This window comes from Elgaria multicarinata, chromosome 5 (genome assembly GCF_023053635.1).
Source record: "Elgaria multicarinata webbii isolate HBS135686 ecotype San Diego chromosome 5, rElgMul1.1.pri, whole genome shotgun sequence".
NCBI lineage: Eukaryota > Metazoa > Chordata > Lepidosauria > Squamata > Anguidae > Elgaria > Elgaria multicarinata.
Genome location: NC_086175.1, coordinates 54538780 through 54554043, shown reverse-complemented (window position 1 = coordinate 54554043; position 15264 = coordinate 54538780). Strand labels below are relative to the sequence as shown.

The following is a 15264-nucleotide window of genomic DNA, read 5'->3' as shown; positions in this document are numbered from 1 at the left end:
TGAACTACAACTCACCAGGCCCATTAGTCTGTTTCAGTGCTGGAGTTTAGCTTTGGAACAACTGAAGTAAAAAAAAAATGATCGGAGATTGTTGTCTCCAAGCATGTGCAGAGTGCCTTTCACAGGTGAAGAACAACCCTACACTTCTGGAATTAAGGGAAAGAACTTGTGAGCTTGGCTTGACTTTGGGAGAAGTATGAACCTTCTTGGCATCTCTCACTTTAGAAAGTAGGTATTGGTGAAAAAGCAGGAAAATATATACCAATGGATTTTCTACCCGTGCCCTGGAAACTGCTACTTTCCAAAGTGAGATGAGAATAGATTAACTGATGCAAATTCCCCATTTTGATAAACCATCACCCATAAACTCAAGAAGGAATAATTGTCCCAGATTTCCTTCCAACTAATCAATCAAAAAGGAAACGTGGATGAGCCAAAGGAAAAGGATGAAAAAGAGAAATCTCGTAACACCCACAACAAAATCCTTCTCTGGCTCAAACCCTGTTCTGAAATATACAAACATCGCGCTCTGAAATCCAATAGCTGTGGGACACCAACCTGACACCTAAGCTTCAAAGCGGCACCCCTTGCGCAACTGAAGGCGCAGGCGGGCCACTCAGAGGGCGCTTCTGCTCCAGCCTGGGCAAAGAGGAAGAGCGCGCGTCCAGGCTCGCTCCAGGTGGGGACCTAACGCCGGTCCAGCTCGGTGGGGTGGGGGGCGCAGGGGGAAGCGCCCCGCTGCCAAATTAGGCTTCAGCCATGAAGTAACTCGCAGCAGCAGCAGCAGGATCCAGGCCAGCGGGAGGACCCGCGCAGGGCCAACCAAGCCCATTGGCGGGAGCGGCGCGCGAGCTCCTGAGGGAGCGGACGCCTGTTGCAAGAGGCGAGGCTGCGGTGCAGGCGCGGCCAGAGCAGCGAGGCGAGCGAGGTGCCTGCGAGGGGCTGGACTCTGACAGAGGCTTCGCGGCAGCGCTGGGATAAAAAGCAAACGCGGCGCCTTCCGAACTTCCTCCCTCCCTTCCTTCCTCCCGATCTCCTGCCCAACTCTTCTCTGCCGCGAGCATGCCATGAGAGCAGCCTCTCGCAGAGGCGGTCAGGGCAGAGCGTCGGAGACACAGCAACTCCAGGACAAGCCGCCGCCGCCGCCGGCTGAGGGAAGGCGAGGCAGAGGCTGCGTTAGGTTTGCGCCTCTACCGCCGGGATGTCCGCGCACAGCCTGCTCAATAGCGTCTTCTCGTGCTCTTCTTCGCCGGCGCCCGGCGCCCCGTCCTCCTCCGCCGCCTCCTCCTCCAAGAGCCTGTCCAAGCGAAGGCTCCGCCAGACCCGCAGCTTGGACCCCGCCGTGATTGGCCGTTCGGGCGGGGAAGAAGCGGCGGCGGAGAGCTCAGCCCGCACTTCCCGGGCCAGGGCGGTGGGTAGTCCCTCGGCGGAATGCTTGGCGGCCTTTTCGTCGCGCGCCCTGCTGCGCCCGGCCGGCGGCGGGGCGCCGCAGCAGGGCTCCTTCTCGCTCTCCACGCCCAGCACGCCGCTGGACAAGTCGCCCTCGGGCAGCTTCCACTTCGATTACGAGAGCCCTCGAGGCAAGCGGCACACGGCGTGGGAGCTGCCTTTCCTGGCGCGCGCGCCTTCCGCCTCGGCTCTCAGCAGCGCCCCCGGCGGCGGCGGCGGCGCCAACAGCATCTTTTTTTCGCCCAGAAAGTGGCTCCAGCAAAGGAAGGGCCCGCAGCTGTCCAGCAGCCACCCCTGCGCGTACGTCGTGTGGAAATCCGAGGTAGGGCCTCGGCCGAGAGAACTGTGCTTGCTGCCTCTGTTGCACGGGCTTAGCAAGGGACCTGACCGTAGCCCTCTGACCACGCACAGAGGGCCTTGACCTCTTCACTGAGTTAGCCACAAGGGGTCCAGGTCATAGGGCGTGGATTCTGGGCAGAGCTGAACCCTAAGGACTCTGTGTTTATGAGTGTGGAACAGCGATGGCAGATGTTTCTGTGATTCATAGCTGATGGCTATGAACGGGAAAGTTTCTGGTTCAGATCTTTTCTTTCTCATGAGCCCAGTAGGCAACCATTCACTCGTAACCTCAGCCACAATCTGCCCGGGGGTGGGTGGGGCTACATTACAGGGTTGTTGTACAAATTACAAGAAAATGTGTATGAAGTGCTTTGAGTATTAGAAGGTGTTATATAAATGCTTATTATTAAATATTATTAATAAAATAATTTTAAAAACTTCCATGGCCGTAGAATAATCTGCTTCGCTTCTGGCTGCACACTGAGGTATTTAGGGTGAATGGTTACCATAACTTATACCTTAGTTTGGCTACTTTCTCCTATCAATAGGTTGCAGAGAAAGCACTATTCTTTTCAGTGACTCAATAATGTGAATCAGTTCTCTACCAGTTGCACATATTTTTTAAAAATTGAATGATAAAAGCCTGAATATCTACCCAGCCATGCATTTAACAAATGTACATAGTTCTGTTGTTGCTTTACTTGCAGATAACACATTTGAATTGCTATTTGTGACTACTTACAGAACAGACCTGTTTAAACTTTGAGGAGTTGTTGCTGTCTTGATGTCGTCTTTGCCCTGGGGTGGCTCCGAATCTGCATTGTGTCAGTTAGATGATGCAGCCACAGATTCAAAGCTACCCTTGGTGCAAAGAGGCGAAGATGCACAGCTGAAAAGTCGGGGACTTACCCTGACTTTTCCAGCCAGAGTGAGGTCAGCCCAGCTCTTCTGCCAGTCTGTCCTCACTTGGAGCCACTCGGAGGTGTTTCTGGGTGGAAGGTTGTTTTGGTTGTTAGAAGCCCCCCGGCCCCCGCAGGTCTGATGAGCTTAATAGCTGCCAAAAAGTCCACGCTGCCTCCCCTCGTTAGGACAACTTGCTACCTCCACACACCAGCAAGAGTGATGTTGATGCTCCTGGGAAATGCAACCTCCCACTGGCCTTTGGTCCTCTGACTGATGGATGGATGAGGCCATGGTGAGCTGTCCTTAACTGCTCTGAAGATGGAGAAAACAGAATTTTGAGGGGGGCATTCAATTAATTCACCAATCTCCTTGTGAGGGGAAAGTGGCCGATGTAATCCTGTGCATAAAATGTGCAGAGTCCCTGTAGAATTCCCTGTTTCTGATTGTCTTATGTGAACACAATAATTCAAGTAGTGCAGGGATGGGTAACTTGTAGTTCGCCAGATGTTTTGACTTGCAGTTGCCATCAGACATAGCCTTTATAGCCAATGGAGAGGGGAGAAGGTAGGTGTAGGCCAAAGCATCTGGACGGCCACAAGTTGCCCACCTGTGAAATAGTGGAGCACTTGGGACTCATGATTCCTCCTTACCCACTTATAGGTATTCTACTTGGTTGCTGTTAGTGTGAGCAAAGAAAGTACTGTAAGAATCACATTTTATTTATTTATTTATTTATTACATTTTTATACCCCCCAATAGCTGAAGCTCTCTGGGCGGTTCACAAAAATTTAAACCGTGAGGAACATAATAAAACAACCAACAACGCTGGTACAGCTCATTAGTTGCATGAGTTATTGTGAACTTCCATTAATGAGGATGCATTAGCACTTGATGTAACTTGCAACAGATTTGGAGAAATAGAAAACTGGGCCAGAAGAGAATCCCTGTGAGGATGCCCTTAAATCCCTATGGAGGTGGGCTATGGCTACTTTCCAGATGTTTAAAGATGGCTTCTGAATCCTGCATAGTTTGGAAGCCATTAACCATAGTTCCAGTTAGAACATAACAGGAAGTTATACTTAACTGCTGCTTCCTGGTTTGTTTTGCCATTTGCGTAAGTTGAGGAATGAGATGGCTGCAAAGGGCCTGTATGTGGGGTCATGAAGCTCATGAATGTCCTGGCATATTTAATCAGGACTCGATTGTCCACACTGGTGCTATATCTTTCAGGAATTGTAAGATATACCTGACTGATTCTAGCAGATGAATGATGTATGTTGTATGAAAAACAAGACAGTTAATATGGGACTTTTTATCCTAGCGCTAGCTAGTAAATTTTAGGAGCTTAAGTGTTTCTTTCTGTAGTAGATGTACACTACTTGATGGTTGTATGGCATGAAAAAGTGCAGATGCAATTTAAGCATACCATGTCTTGCTATCAGCTAGCTTCAGTGAGGCAGATATATCTTCTTTAATGCAAACTAGTTGTGGCTAACTGTAGTTGTATGTAGCTACTGGATAAGTCTAGAAGGATATCTTGCAGGATCATGGTCTAATATTATAAGCCTGATTACAATGCCCTACAAACTGCAGAGCAATCCTGAGAAACCCAGTTCTTACAAATGGAAGCACAAATACTAAAGAATGAGAACCCCTGTTTTGCTATAGTTTTACTTCTCATGTTGGGAGGATAGGGTGAAAATAAATACATTCTTAAGTTTATTCACACTTGAATAAACTGCTTTAAATGAGCCTGTTTGACAAATAATTTAGACACAGTTTTAATCAATAATCACCTGAGATGAAAGTGTTCTACATATGACCAGTCTTTTCTTTCCTGATTGTACCTATACAGTGGTACACATGGACAAAAAAATGGCTTGGTTCAGAGGCTCGCCACAATAATTGGGAATGAGTCATGTCAAGCTTCCATGCTTCCCATTCTCTTGCAAGAGGAAAGGGGTCAAAGGTTTTGCTTTTACTTCAGGACAAGCCACAGGGGAACTATAATTTATTTTAAATAAAATGAGTTGTTAACAAACCTTGATTAAACCATGGCTTTTCATCTTGGTTTGTTAACTAACTGGTTAGAACAAAACATAGTCCCTGAAGTTTAATCATAATGTGAAAATGTGGCTGTCCTAAAGTAAAAGCAGAAGCTTTTACCCTCTTCTTCTCACATGTGAAGGAGTGGGAGCATGTAAACCTAAGGGTCACTCCTGATTGGCTTCGGCTAAATCATGGTTTAGTTGATAGTGTGAACTTGGGTGATCGTGGATAGTTGGCAGCCATTCCTGCAAGCAAAGGAGGATTTTTCAGTTTCAGCCTCTGAAGTCAAAGAAATTATTGTGGATTATATCTGTGATAGCCCAATTCAGACAATGTATTTGTCTGTGTGTGAGAGTGAGTTTGGTGACTGTCAGGACTTGAAAAAGCATGTACAAACAGCATTCAGGTTTCACCCATTAGTTCCAGACTAGTGTCTGCAAATGGATGTAGGATGTGAACATTTTTCTGTCCTTTAGCAGCCTTTTGGTCTTCCAACCCAACCTATGGTATTATGCCATCATTTCAGCTAGGCTGCCATTAGCTGCATGAGGAATTAGAATTTTAAGACCAGTGAATGTTGTTGCTTTCTGCAGCGCAAGTAGGCTTGAGATGATGGTTGATAAACTATAGAATTGTCTGTCAGAGCAGTTGAGTATTAATACTCAAAAACCAAGATGCTCTCCCATGCTATCTAAATGGTCATTAGATGGTCAGGACGTGCAGCCAGCTAGATTTTCTTGAGACTGTTTTTTCAGGAAGAAAGGGGTATTTGGGGAATGACTTGCAGTTAAGGTGAGCCTTAACATCTTTACAAGCAATATTTGGATTTGTTAGATCTTAAGAGAGGAATTTGATCTCCTTGTCTTTTGAGGGTATTTACCAGAACCATACTCCCACATATTTATCTTATGGATGTGTCGGGATGGTCTGAGACAATCAGGGCCTTGCTAGACCTACCTGATAATCCGGTGGGGAGTAGGGGCGCTGCCGCGCTACAGTTAGCGCGGGGCATCGCCCTTTTCTACATGTAACACGCGATGGGGTAAGGGAAAGCCCCGTTGCATCCTCCATTTTTTTTTTTTTTACTTAAAGGGCATGTGCGCAGGAGTGCACCAACGGAAAAGTAAGTCTGTTTTTTTAAAAAAATAAAGGGTTCCCCGCTCCCCGTGCCCCTGATTTCCCCCCCACAATGTCTGATCCCCCCTGCCTGCTCGCTCGCCCGTCCTCTCCCCGCTCTCCATGACTGCCCCCTGCCCGCTCGCCCGTCCCCGCTCGCCATGCCCACCCCTGCCCGCTCGCCTGTCCCCGCTCGCCATGCCCACCCAATCACCCGCCTGCCATGTCCGATGCCCCCTCTGTGCTCCCCCGTCCGTGAACTCCCCACCCTGGCTCTGCTCTTCCCCCCCATCTCTCCTGCCAGGTCCGCTCTTTCCCTCAGCCCCCATCTCCCCCCCCTGTGATTCCCCCCCCCCGGCCCGATGGAGACAGCGCTCCTATGGAGTGCTGTGCCCAATGCGTGGCTTCTTCTGGCTACTCTCGAGTAAGCGAGCAGCCGGGAAAAGTCACGGAAGTAGCTAGACCTTCCGCAGCCCCAGCCTCAGCCCGGGGCTGCAGAAAAGCTGGGCCATAAGCGGATCCGGTTATCCCGGGTCAAGGGAGGACTTAGCCTGGCCTGACCCCGGGATCCCCTGTGCGTCATCTGGATGCACAGCAGGGAGCCCAGGCCTCACACCGGGCTAACTCCTCGTCTAGCAACGGCCTCAGCTAGAAAACCCATCAAAATAGTTTTTGTTAGGTGTGCTATCAGGAACCCTGCTGGGGTTTTTTTTAGAGAGCATAAGTTTGTTTTATGCCTGTCAAGATGTGTATTCATACGGAAGTATTTTTAACTTAATTAAATTGCATAGACTGAATGAAGGCAGACTTAATAAAAATGTTTTTTCTTTAGCAATTCCTGAATAACAACCAGATCAGCAGGCATACCGCTGTAAAACTATAATGCAAATTTTTCATACTAACTATCAAACAATGAGAGAGTGGTGTCTGGAATGGCTTCATACATTTTTTAAAAAAATAACTTGTTGAGGGAAAATTCATGTTCCAAAATATGGAGAGAATTCAGATCTTATTATTCTTCCCTTACCTGCATTATAATAAGATTGCATTGGGAAGTTATTTTTGACTTGCTATCTATAAATACATACAAAGCTTTCTTGACCCTCAGATTTCAAAACAATGACCTACAGTAGTTGAAAGGCTGATATTACAGAGCAATGTCTCTGTAGTTCTGGAGCCAGGAGTGTTGAAATATTAGCCATTATGAGTTGATTTGCAGTATCTATAAGGAACCCAGAAATAAAATTGAACCTGCTACAAACATGCCTCTAAAGTAAGGGATTGATTGGCTAAGGGTGCAGTCCTATTGGATCCGCCCTAGGTACCCATAAGCTTCCAAATTAGAAGGTTTATGAGTATCCAATGCAGAGTGGGAGGTGTGTTGTGCCTCCTGCTCTGTATTTTAGCTGGAAAGGTGCTTTTACCTGCCTAGTGGAGGCTTTGGGGAGGGATGGAGGCTGGGGACAGCTGGGGATAGCTCAGATCCTCCTCACCCACTGACACATCCCCTTTCACCCTTCCACTCATAGAAGCAGCCAGCATGGTTCTCTCCATGCTGGCTGTGAAGGGGAGCGGCAGGGAGCTTGGTTTCCTGTCTTCGAGGTTGAAGCACTGTCTCTGGCCTCCGATCCAGGAATCCGATCCAGGAATCCGAAATATCCTGTGTACCCCAGATGCTGTGCTAAACTGACAGGCAGTGGCTGTCTGGAATTTCAGAGAATAGTCTTTTCTTGCACCATACCAGAGATGCTGGGGATTGAATATGGGACCTTCGTCATGCAGGGCATGTGCTCTACCACTGAGCTACATTTTAACACGGGTGTATTGAAACTCATTGTACAGGAAATAAAACTACCTAGTGTCAAGGAAAACTAGAGAAGAAGCTGAATGTGTGTTCCACTCTTTCCTCCTCTCTCCTTCTCTCCCCACCCCCATTTCCCAGACATCCTGTTGAGTCTGCTTTTTTCAGGCTGTCCTTCAAATGCGTTGAAGTTTATAAAGAAGCTTTAAAAGCAGGGTGGGGATGGACACACAAGCATGACTTCTACCCTTGCAGCAAGGCCACATCCCTTCAATTCGTGTTGCCTGGATATTGTGCTATTGTCCAAAGACAATAGGGACTTGTGCTATCCTCAAAATGCTATAAGACAACTATTCATTTGCATCCACTTTTCCTTTCCTTGGGTATGGTTCTTTTAATGGCTTTTTCTGTTGATGGAGACAATAAGATATGGATCGTCCTTGGCTTGCAGATATAACTTGTATGCTTTTCTTTTAATGTCCTGAGGGGAATTACAACATTAACCGACATGATTGAGTGTTCAAATAAAGATAGAAAATTGCTGTTTAGCTCATTACATTTAAAGCTGTTAAATCTGTCAAGCAGCGTTGTTTTCTTAAGCATACTAAATATTTGATTCAGGAACTATTAGAAACATTTTGTCCCCTCTGAGCTTAGCTGTAATTTTCACAGTAGCTTTAGGGGAAATGATTTAAAATAATATATCATTGTTGTGGCATGGTCTTGAATGGACCTATTAGCTTTACATACATACATACATACCACACCTGATCCTGGTAGTGATGAAAACTGCTAGATTTGCTTTGTGGATATGGATCAACATTTGTGCTTGCGTTTGTGGCCTCTCCTTGGGTGCATGGCTCTGTGGACTGTCATGAGTCCAAATTTACCACTATGCTACCTGAGTGAAATAATGGCTACCACACCACTCTGGTAATGTCTAAAGTAGCCATAATCAGATAGGAGGGTTACTTTCTACATCAACATCTCACCATCACTCCATTGGAGCCAGTGTGATTTATTGGTATGGAAAGTAGCCATGTTGTAACTCTTCCTTTATGATCTTCTCATTACCTGCATTTTACTAAAGTGGTGTAGGAAGCAGTTACATAGAAGCAGTGTCTTATAAAGCAATCCAGTGGGGTGGGGAAGAAAGAAGATGTGGAGGACAAACCATCACTTTCTGTTGGGCTTGCACCAGCAAGGCAGAAAATGTGAGTGTTACTTTTTTCTTTTCTTTTCGGTCTTTTTAGCCATTTGTTTCTTTGTAAACTTTCCCCTCCCACTGCTGTCAAATGGAATGGAAGCAAGCTATGCCAGCTGCAGGGCCAGCATATTTTTTCATATATTCTGGGAGGACTTTGGATCCTGCAGATCCACAGCCTTTCCTGGAACAGCTTTGAAACATCTCCTGTTTGCCCTATCTGCATCAGAGCAACCACTGGGCAGAGGCTTCTGAGGGCAGCCTTCCCTCTCCAAAGATGAACCACCATTTTATGGAGAGGTAGATCTGTAAAATCCAGTGGTCCATGGGCCTCCCTCATGGGATTGCACCTTTAAACCAATTTATTTATTTATTTTAAAATACTCCCCTCTTCAAAGTTGCTAAAAGTTCTACACCCATTCCTCCAACATAAAAAGATGTGCTGGTTATATTTTTGATCTTACAATCTTCTGTCTCACCACTTTTTTCTTCCGTCTTCACAGCCTTCTTCAAAACAATCTTTAGCTTGAGATATTTGGATCTGCAGATGTGCATCATCATAACCACACTCCTTTCAGCAACTGCAGTGAAGTTGTGACCCATATAGGCTGGACTACAGTTTTCCCAGATAAGACTTTCCTTCGCTTTGTGATTCTTGATGTTGAGGTCCTGTTAATTCTAATGGAATAGGTGTTCTTATAATTTCTATCTGGAGAGAGCATTGTTCCTTAGGCCATATTTTCAACAAGAAAGAACAGCCTTTTAAGTTCTGCTTGTCTCTGCAGTTCAATATTGTGTCTTCTGGGAAAAAAACCCTGATGCATCTCTGTCTGCCTCCCAAGTTATGTATCTGTTGTTTTTTGTTTCAGCATATTAGTATACTGTAGTATTGGTGACTGAGTTTCTAACTGTACGAAGGGACCATTTGACAGCTTGGTTCTAGTTTTAATAACATTTTTTAAAAACTGTTTGTATCATGCCATTTCTTAAAACAAAACAAAATCCACACTTGAAATACTTCTATTAGTTACAACCTACTAGGAGTAATTTCTGTGAGCAGTTACCCAGCTCATATTTCTTTTTGTTCTCCTGGCTCTCTGAACAATCTAAAAATATTCTTCCAACAGGAAATGTTTTTCATTCTGTTATGTCATTTGCTTCCCATAGGAGGTATTATTTCTAATTTATTGAATAAACTTTTGGGTTGTGTTCCCATAGGAACCTAGGCACTATAGAATTTTGGGTATATTATCCAATATGTTATCCTGTTTTCAAAAGAGATGAAATCAATGTTCAAGTGATTGTAAGCATTAGATGATTGGAGCCTAAACGAAATATGATAGATTGAAGGCCAAGAGGAAATATCACCCATACATGGTTTGCTTGCAGAGTAAAAAAACACACACACCCAAGTGACTTCTTATATTTCACTTTGAAGGCATTTCTTTTTTAAATGATGTATAAAGTATTTTCTCTCTTTTTTTAAAAGGGCTCTTTTTGCCAAGCTTTCAACCGCATTCTCATTAGTGGAACTTCTTTTGTCTATGTATGTTTGTAGAGACTTAACTTCTTTATTATAACATCTTGTTTGGAAGAGGGATATATTTGATAGTTTTGAATGTGTGTGGCATTCCTCTGAACCAAAGAAAGATCCTGTCTATGTAACTGTGCTGCTACTTTATAATCTTATTTGTTAACATTCACTTTTGGGAGTTGAATAGCATACTTGCTGTTTTCAATGGCAGTTGAAGCATACTTATTTACATCGGAAATCTCAAAATAGATGCATGTTGAACTTGAAGCAAGGGATGAAAAATGACTGGTAGATTTTAATGATTAGATGGTTCCTTGACAACTACGTAGTGAGCTTCTATTGCAGATATTGTTTCATAGGTAATAGTTCTTCTGTGATTTCATTATATTTACAAAACTGTCCCTGCACAGGCAGAACTTTATTACAGGAATACAGTATTAACACATACTGTCCTAGGAAGTCTCCACATTACTAGTGACACCTTATGCATTTCTATTGAGAGTTGTAGGCTGACGAAACTGGCAAAAGTCCAAAATGTAACAGTTTTAAGGCTAACCATTCGAGCATCGTCAACAGGAACCAAGTCCCATGCAAATAGTTGGGACTTGCTTGCATTTCAATACCGGTTTTTGTATTTGTTGCAAATGTGGAAGTGCAACACTGAAAGAACTCTGTTCTTCTAAGATAGTCTTCTGGAGATTATGGTGTCTTCCCAAATGGTCTTAGAAATCTTTGAATTATTCTTCTTTTTCTCCTACAACATCTTTTCTAACAATTGAATATGAACTGGGAGTTTTATGGGAGGAGAGAAACTCTTGATTTTCTGCTGGTACAAAGGGACACTTTGACTACTTCATGCTTTTGTTATTTATCAAGTGCCTACAATTTTCTAAGTGCTGGTTAAAGATTAAAAAAAACAAGGTACTCCATGCCCATAGATTACACAAATGGAAAAGGGGATGGGTTGGGAAGCAAACTCATGCACCAGTTCTCAAAGTTACAACATTCATATGATGATTAGGTTAAATGAAAGCTATTATCTAAATAAGTATCCATAGGAAATCGAAGACTGTAGGATATATGTTCAAGTGAAACAAGACCAGTAAGATCCTCAGACCATTGAATGATAGGTGGTGCCAGTTTATCCTTTCAGGCTATGAGTATGACACTTTTTGCAATTGTAAGGGCTATCAAAGTCTGCTTTTGCTGTTCACTTTCTGACCCTCACATCACAGGAATATAATTTAGAAGTCCATGAACACCCACAGTTTTCACAGATTTTTTAAGATCAAAATTTAGATGAGTAATTACTTCCAACCAAAAACTCCCCATCACATCTAGGAAGGCTCCATGGGCTGGATGGCTACTGCCCGTCTCAGTCTGCTTCAATGCAGCTGCTCTTGCATAGTCTCGCTCCCTGTGAACAACTTTTTCAGAGCTCTAAGACGTTTCTGCATTGCTGCTATCAGGATGGCTTTAATTGCTACACAGCATCGGTCTGACTCAACAGCCTCTTCTCATGCTTTTCTTCTATTGGTTTTTGATATTTTTTACTTTCCAACGTTCCTTCCAGGGAGGTCAGGAAGAACCGAACCACTGAGGTCTAAAGGAATTTCCTTTAGTAGAGTCCAGTGGTCATGAGGCTGAAAGCATTGTTTGAATATTCATCCAGCTAGACCTTTGTGCATGCAGTAACTGAATTCAGCTGAACACTGCTGCTTCAAGTTGTGACCAAACTTTGTTTATTTAACCCTGCCTGTGTATAAAGCACGCCTCAATGACAGCCATATTATGAGTCATGTTTCTTAATAAAGTCATAACTCCTGCCTGGTTATCATTTATTTCTAAGCAAAATGGATGAATTTTTGTTTTAGGGCCAGACTAGATGGGGGTGACAGAGGCCATGTTCATGTTTCTGCTCCATATAAGCAGTGTGAGATGTAATTTTAACTTCAAAAGAGATGACTCGATAAGGGGAGCTGATTCCTCTCCAGTTTACCCCCTGATATTCATCAGTCAAATTCCTGCACTCACACCCCAACCTAAGTGGATGACATCCGACTCTACCTCTCTTTTTCATCAAATGCAGGTGACTATCCTGAACCGCTGCTTGGACTCAATAATGGATTGAATGAAGGTCAATAAATTCAGACTCAATCCAGACAAAATGTAGGTGATTGTTAGTAGGTGGTTCATCTGTCCAGTTCAGTGGCATCCCCCAGAAGTTTGTAGTTTGAGGATGCTTACAGATCCATCTCTGTTACTTTAGGTCAGAGCATCAAGTAACAGAGTTGGCATGAAGTGCCTTTTATCAGCTTCAGCTGATATACGAGCTATGAGCCCTCCTTCATAAAGAAAGCCTGGTTACATTTATCTATGTACTAGTAACCTCCCGCCTGGATTACTGCAATATGTTATACATGGAGCTACTTCTGAAGAAGGTCCAGAAACTCCAGTTAGTAGAGAACAGAGCAGCAACACTTTGGGGGCTGGGGGCTGGCCTTTTTGCACATATTACTCCTCTGCTGTTTCAACTGTACTGCGTTCTAGTCAGTTTCCAGGCCCAATTCCAAGTGTTGGTGCTGTATGGTTTAGGCACAATCTACCTGAAGGAGCACCCTTTCCCATATGTTCCAGACCAATTGCCAAGACCTTCTTTGGAGGCTCTTCTCTGAGTGCCACCACCCACAATAGTGTGACAGGTAGCTACCACAGAAAAGCTTCTCTGTTGTGCTGCCCTATCTATGCAATGACCTTCTCAGGGAGATCCACCTCGTGTCTTCAATGTATCCATTTAGATGGCAGGTTCAAACCTTCCTCTTCCAACAGGCATTATTAAAAAAAACATATGTTTAATTATTATTGTGATGCTTGTATTGTTATATTGTTATTTTGTTTTATTTGTTTATTTTTAGCTAGTTTATTTTTGTTTGGTTTTATTGTTATAAACCATCCTAATAAATAAACCAGATGACTGATAAACCAAATGTATGCTGTCCTGAGTTGCTTGCAGGAAGACAGGGAATATAGATAGGTAGACAGACAGACAGACAGACAATAACAGGAAACTTTATATATGGCATATAGCATACATTGCTAAGATATCAGTATTGATTCAGTTCAGCTCTATTTGAAGTCCGTGAGAAATAGTGTTGGAATTCCATCTATAGAAGTCAGCCAATGAAAGATCTGGACCATAGAAAGTGTGGTTTTCTTGTCGGAGGCATCTTTCACTTTATGGAAAATGAGCTTTTGACTGTTAACTAATGCATGTGTCTTGTTAAACATTGTGGGAAATCAGCAGCTCTATGAAGTCTGAACTTCCCCCATTTCTCTCAAGCTGGCATTAATTACTAAAATATTCTTTAGTCCAGTGTTATATTTGGTCTATACTAGCCGTCAATAATTGAATTCTGCATGTAGACTTTCAAAGCTTGGCAAGGCTCCAAACATTGGAAAACCCTGTTCTGTAAATTATACTCCAGCTATTTTTAGCTTTTGTTTTTCATTTTAAAAAATTACATCACCGTTGGCATGAAGTCAGAAGAATCTTGAAACTTGCAGCTAGGATCTGTTTTATCTCAGCAGCTAAGGTCCAGTTTGTGCAAGCAATGGTGAGGGTGGCTGTTTTAAACGTCGTTGCAGAAAAGTGCATGCATGCTACGAAAGATGTGTGTGTGCACCAGCTTGCAGATCAGATTTGTCACTTTTCACCCCAAGATGGTGCAATGAGGTGATTAAAAAATAAAAATAAAACTGTAGCTAGTTCTGTGTTTGAAACTCTATATTTGAATCACATAATTACTGTATGTGATTGCTTTGAGGTCCTTGTTGGAAGGACAGAATAGAAATGTGATAAATGAATGACTTGCCATATAACCATATAGAGGAGCTAGTCTAAAACACCAGAGAGCTGCCACTGCCCAGCAGTGTAGATAATGGTGAGTTAGATAGGCCTTTGGTCTGATTTGGTTTAAAGCGGTTTCCTATGTAGTTACATGCAGGTCAATAATTGTTCTGGTTTCAGTGTGGTGTTCGTTTCTTCATATTCCTGTAAAATGTCTGCCTTTGTGACTTAGTAGTGAATTTACAAATGATCAATTTTTATATCTAAAGACCGTTAGATGTTCGTACCAAACCTTTCTATGATGCAGAATGAGAAAGTTAACTATATTGTTCCAAATGTTCTTGTAATTCTGCATTGTGTTTGCTGTATACTTCTAAAGCATGTAATGGATTACAAGCCCTCTTCAAACCATAAATTATTTTTTGCTGACTGACATGACAAACTATGTTTGTGATCTGATATGGCACAAAACCACAGGTAAGCTTCCTTATGTTTTGACATGATGTCTGAATGGAGCTATTCAGTTGGTTCACAAACAATACCGGTATGCATGATTTGAGACCTGAGCTTGCCTATGAACCAGGATTGCAAACCAGAAATGTTTTTTATATGTAGTCTAAATAACACAGAATGCAGAAATGGAAGAGTCAGAGAGCCTAATTGCTTAGTTCTTCACAATGCCCAAACATACCTTCGGTAATGTTAATCTTGTTCTAGATATACTAAGGAATTAATTCCTTGGTATACCTAGGCAATGAAACAGTGGGGAGAAAGGTAAGAATAGAATTGAGGTAAAAAATCTGGCTAGTTGGACTGAACCCAAGTTAGAGCCCATCTTGGAGACTGTTAAGTGGCAATGATGATGGCAAACAATACATCTGCATAGCACTATTAAGTGGAGCTGTTTTGTCCTTATTGTCCTTATTCACATCCCACAGTGATCTTGGGAAACCCATTCATTTACTGTGACTTACTTGCAAATAATTTATTCGTCTCATGCAGATTTGTCAGCAGACCAGTTA

General features: G+C 43.4%; 1 protein-coding gene across 2 annotated transcripts in view; it reads left to right on the top strand.

The window, feature by feature from the left end:
• The first annotated feature begins 1185 nt into the window (after window positions 1-1185).
• ARHGAP6 (Rho GTPase activating protein 6) overlaps window positions 1186-15264 on the top strand; it is a 238296-nt gene continuing 224217 nt past the window's right edge. For both annotated transcript variants that reach the window (XM_063126374.1, XM_063126373.1), the window contains exon 1: window positions 1186-1771. In XM_063126374.1, the coding sequence (XP_062982444.1) occupies window positions 1202-1771 (570 nt within the window). In that variant the 5' untranslated portion in view covers window positions 1186-1201. The remainder of the gene's footprint in view (window positions 1772-15264) is intronic.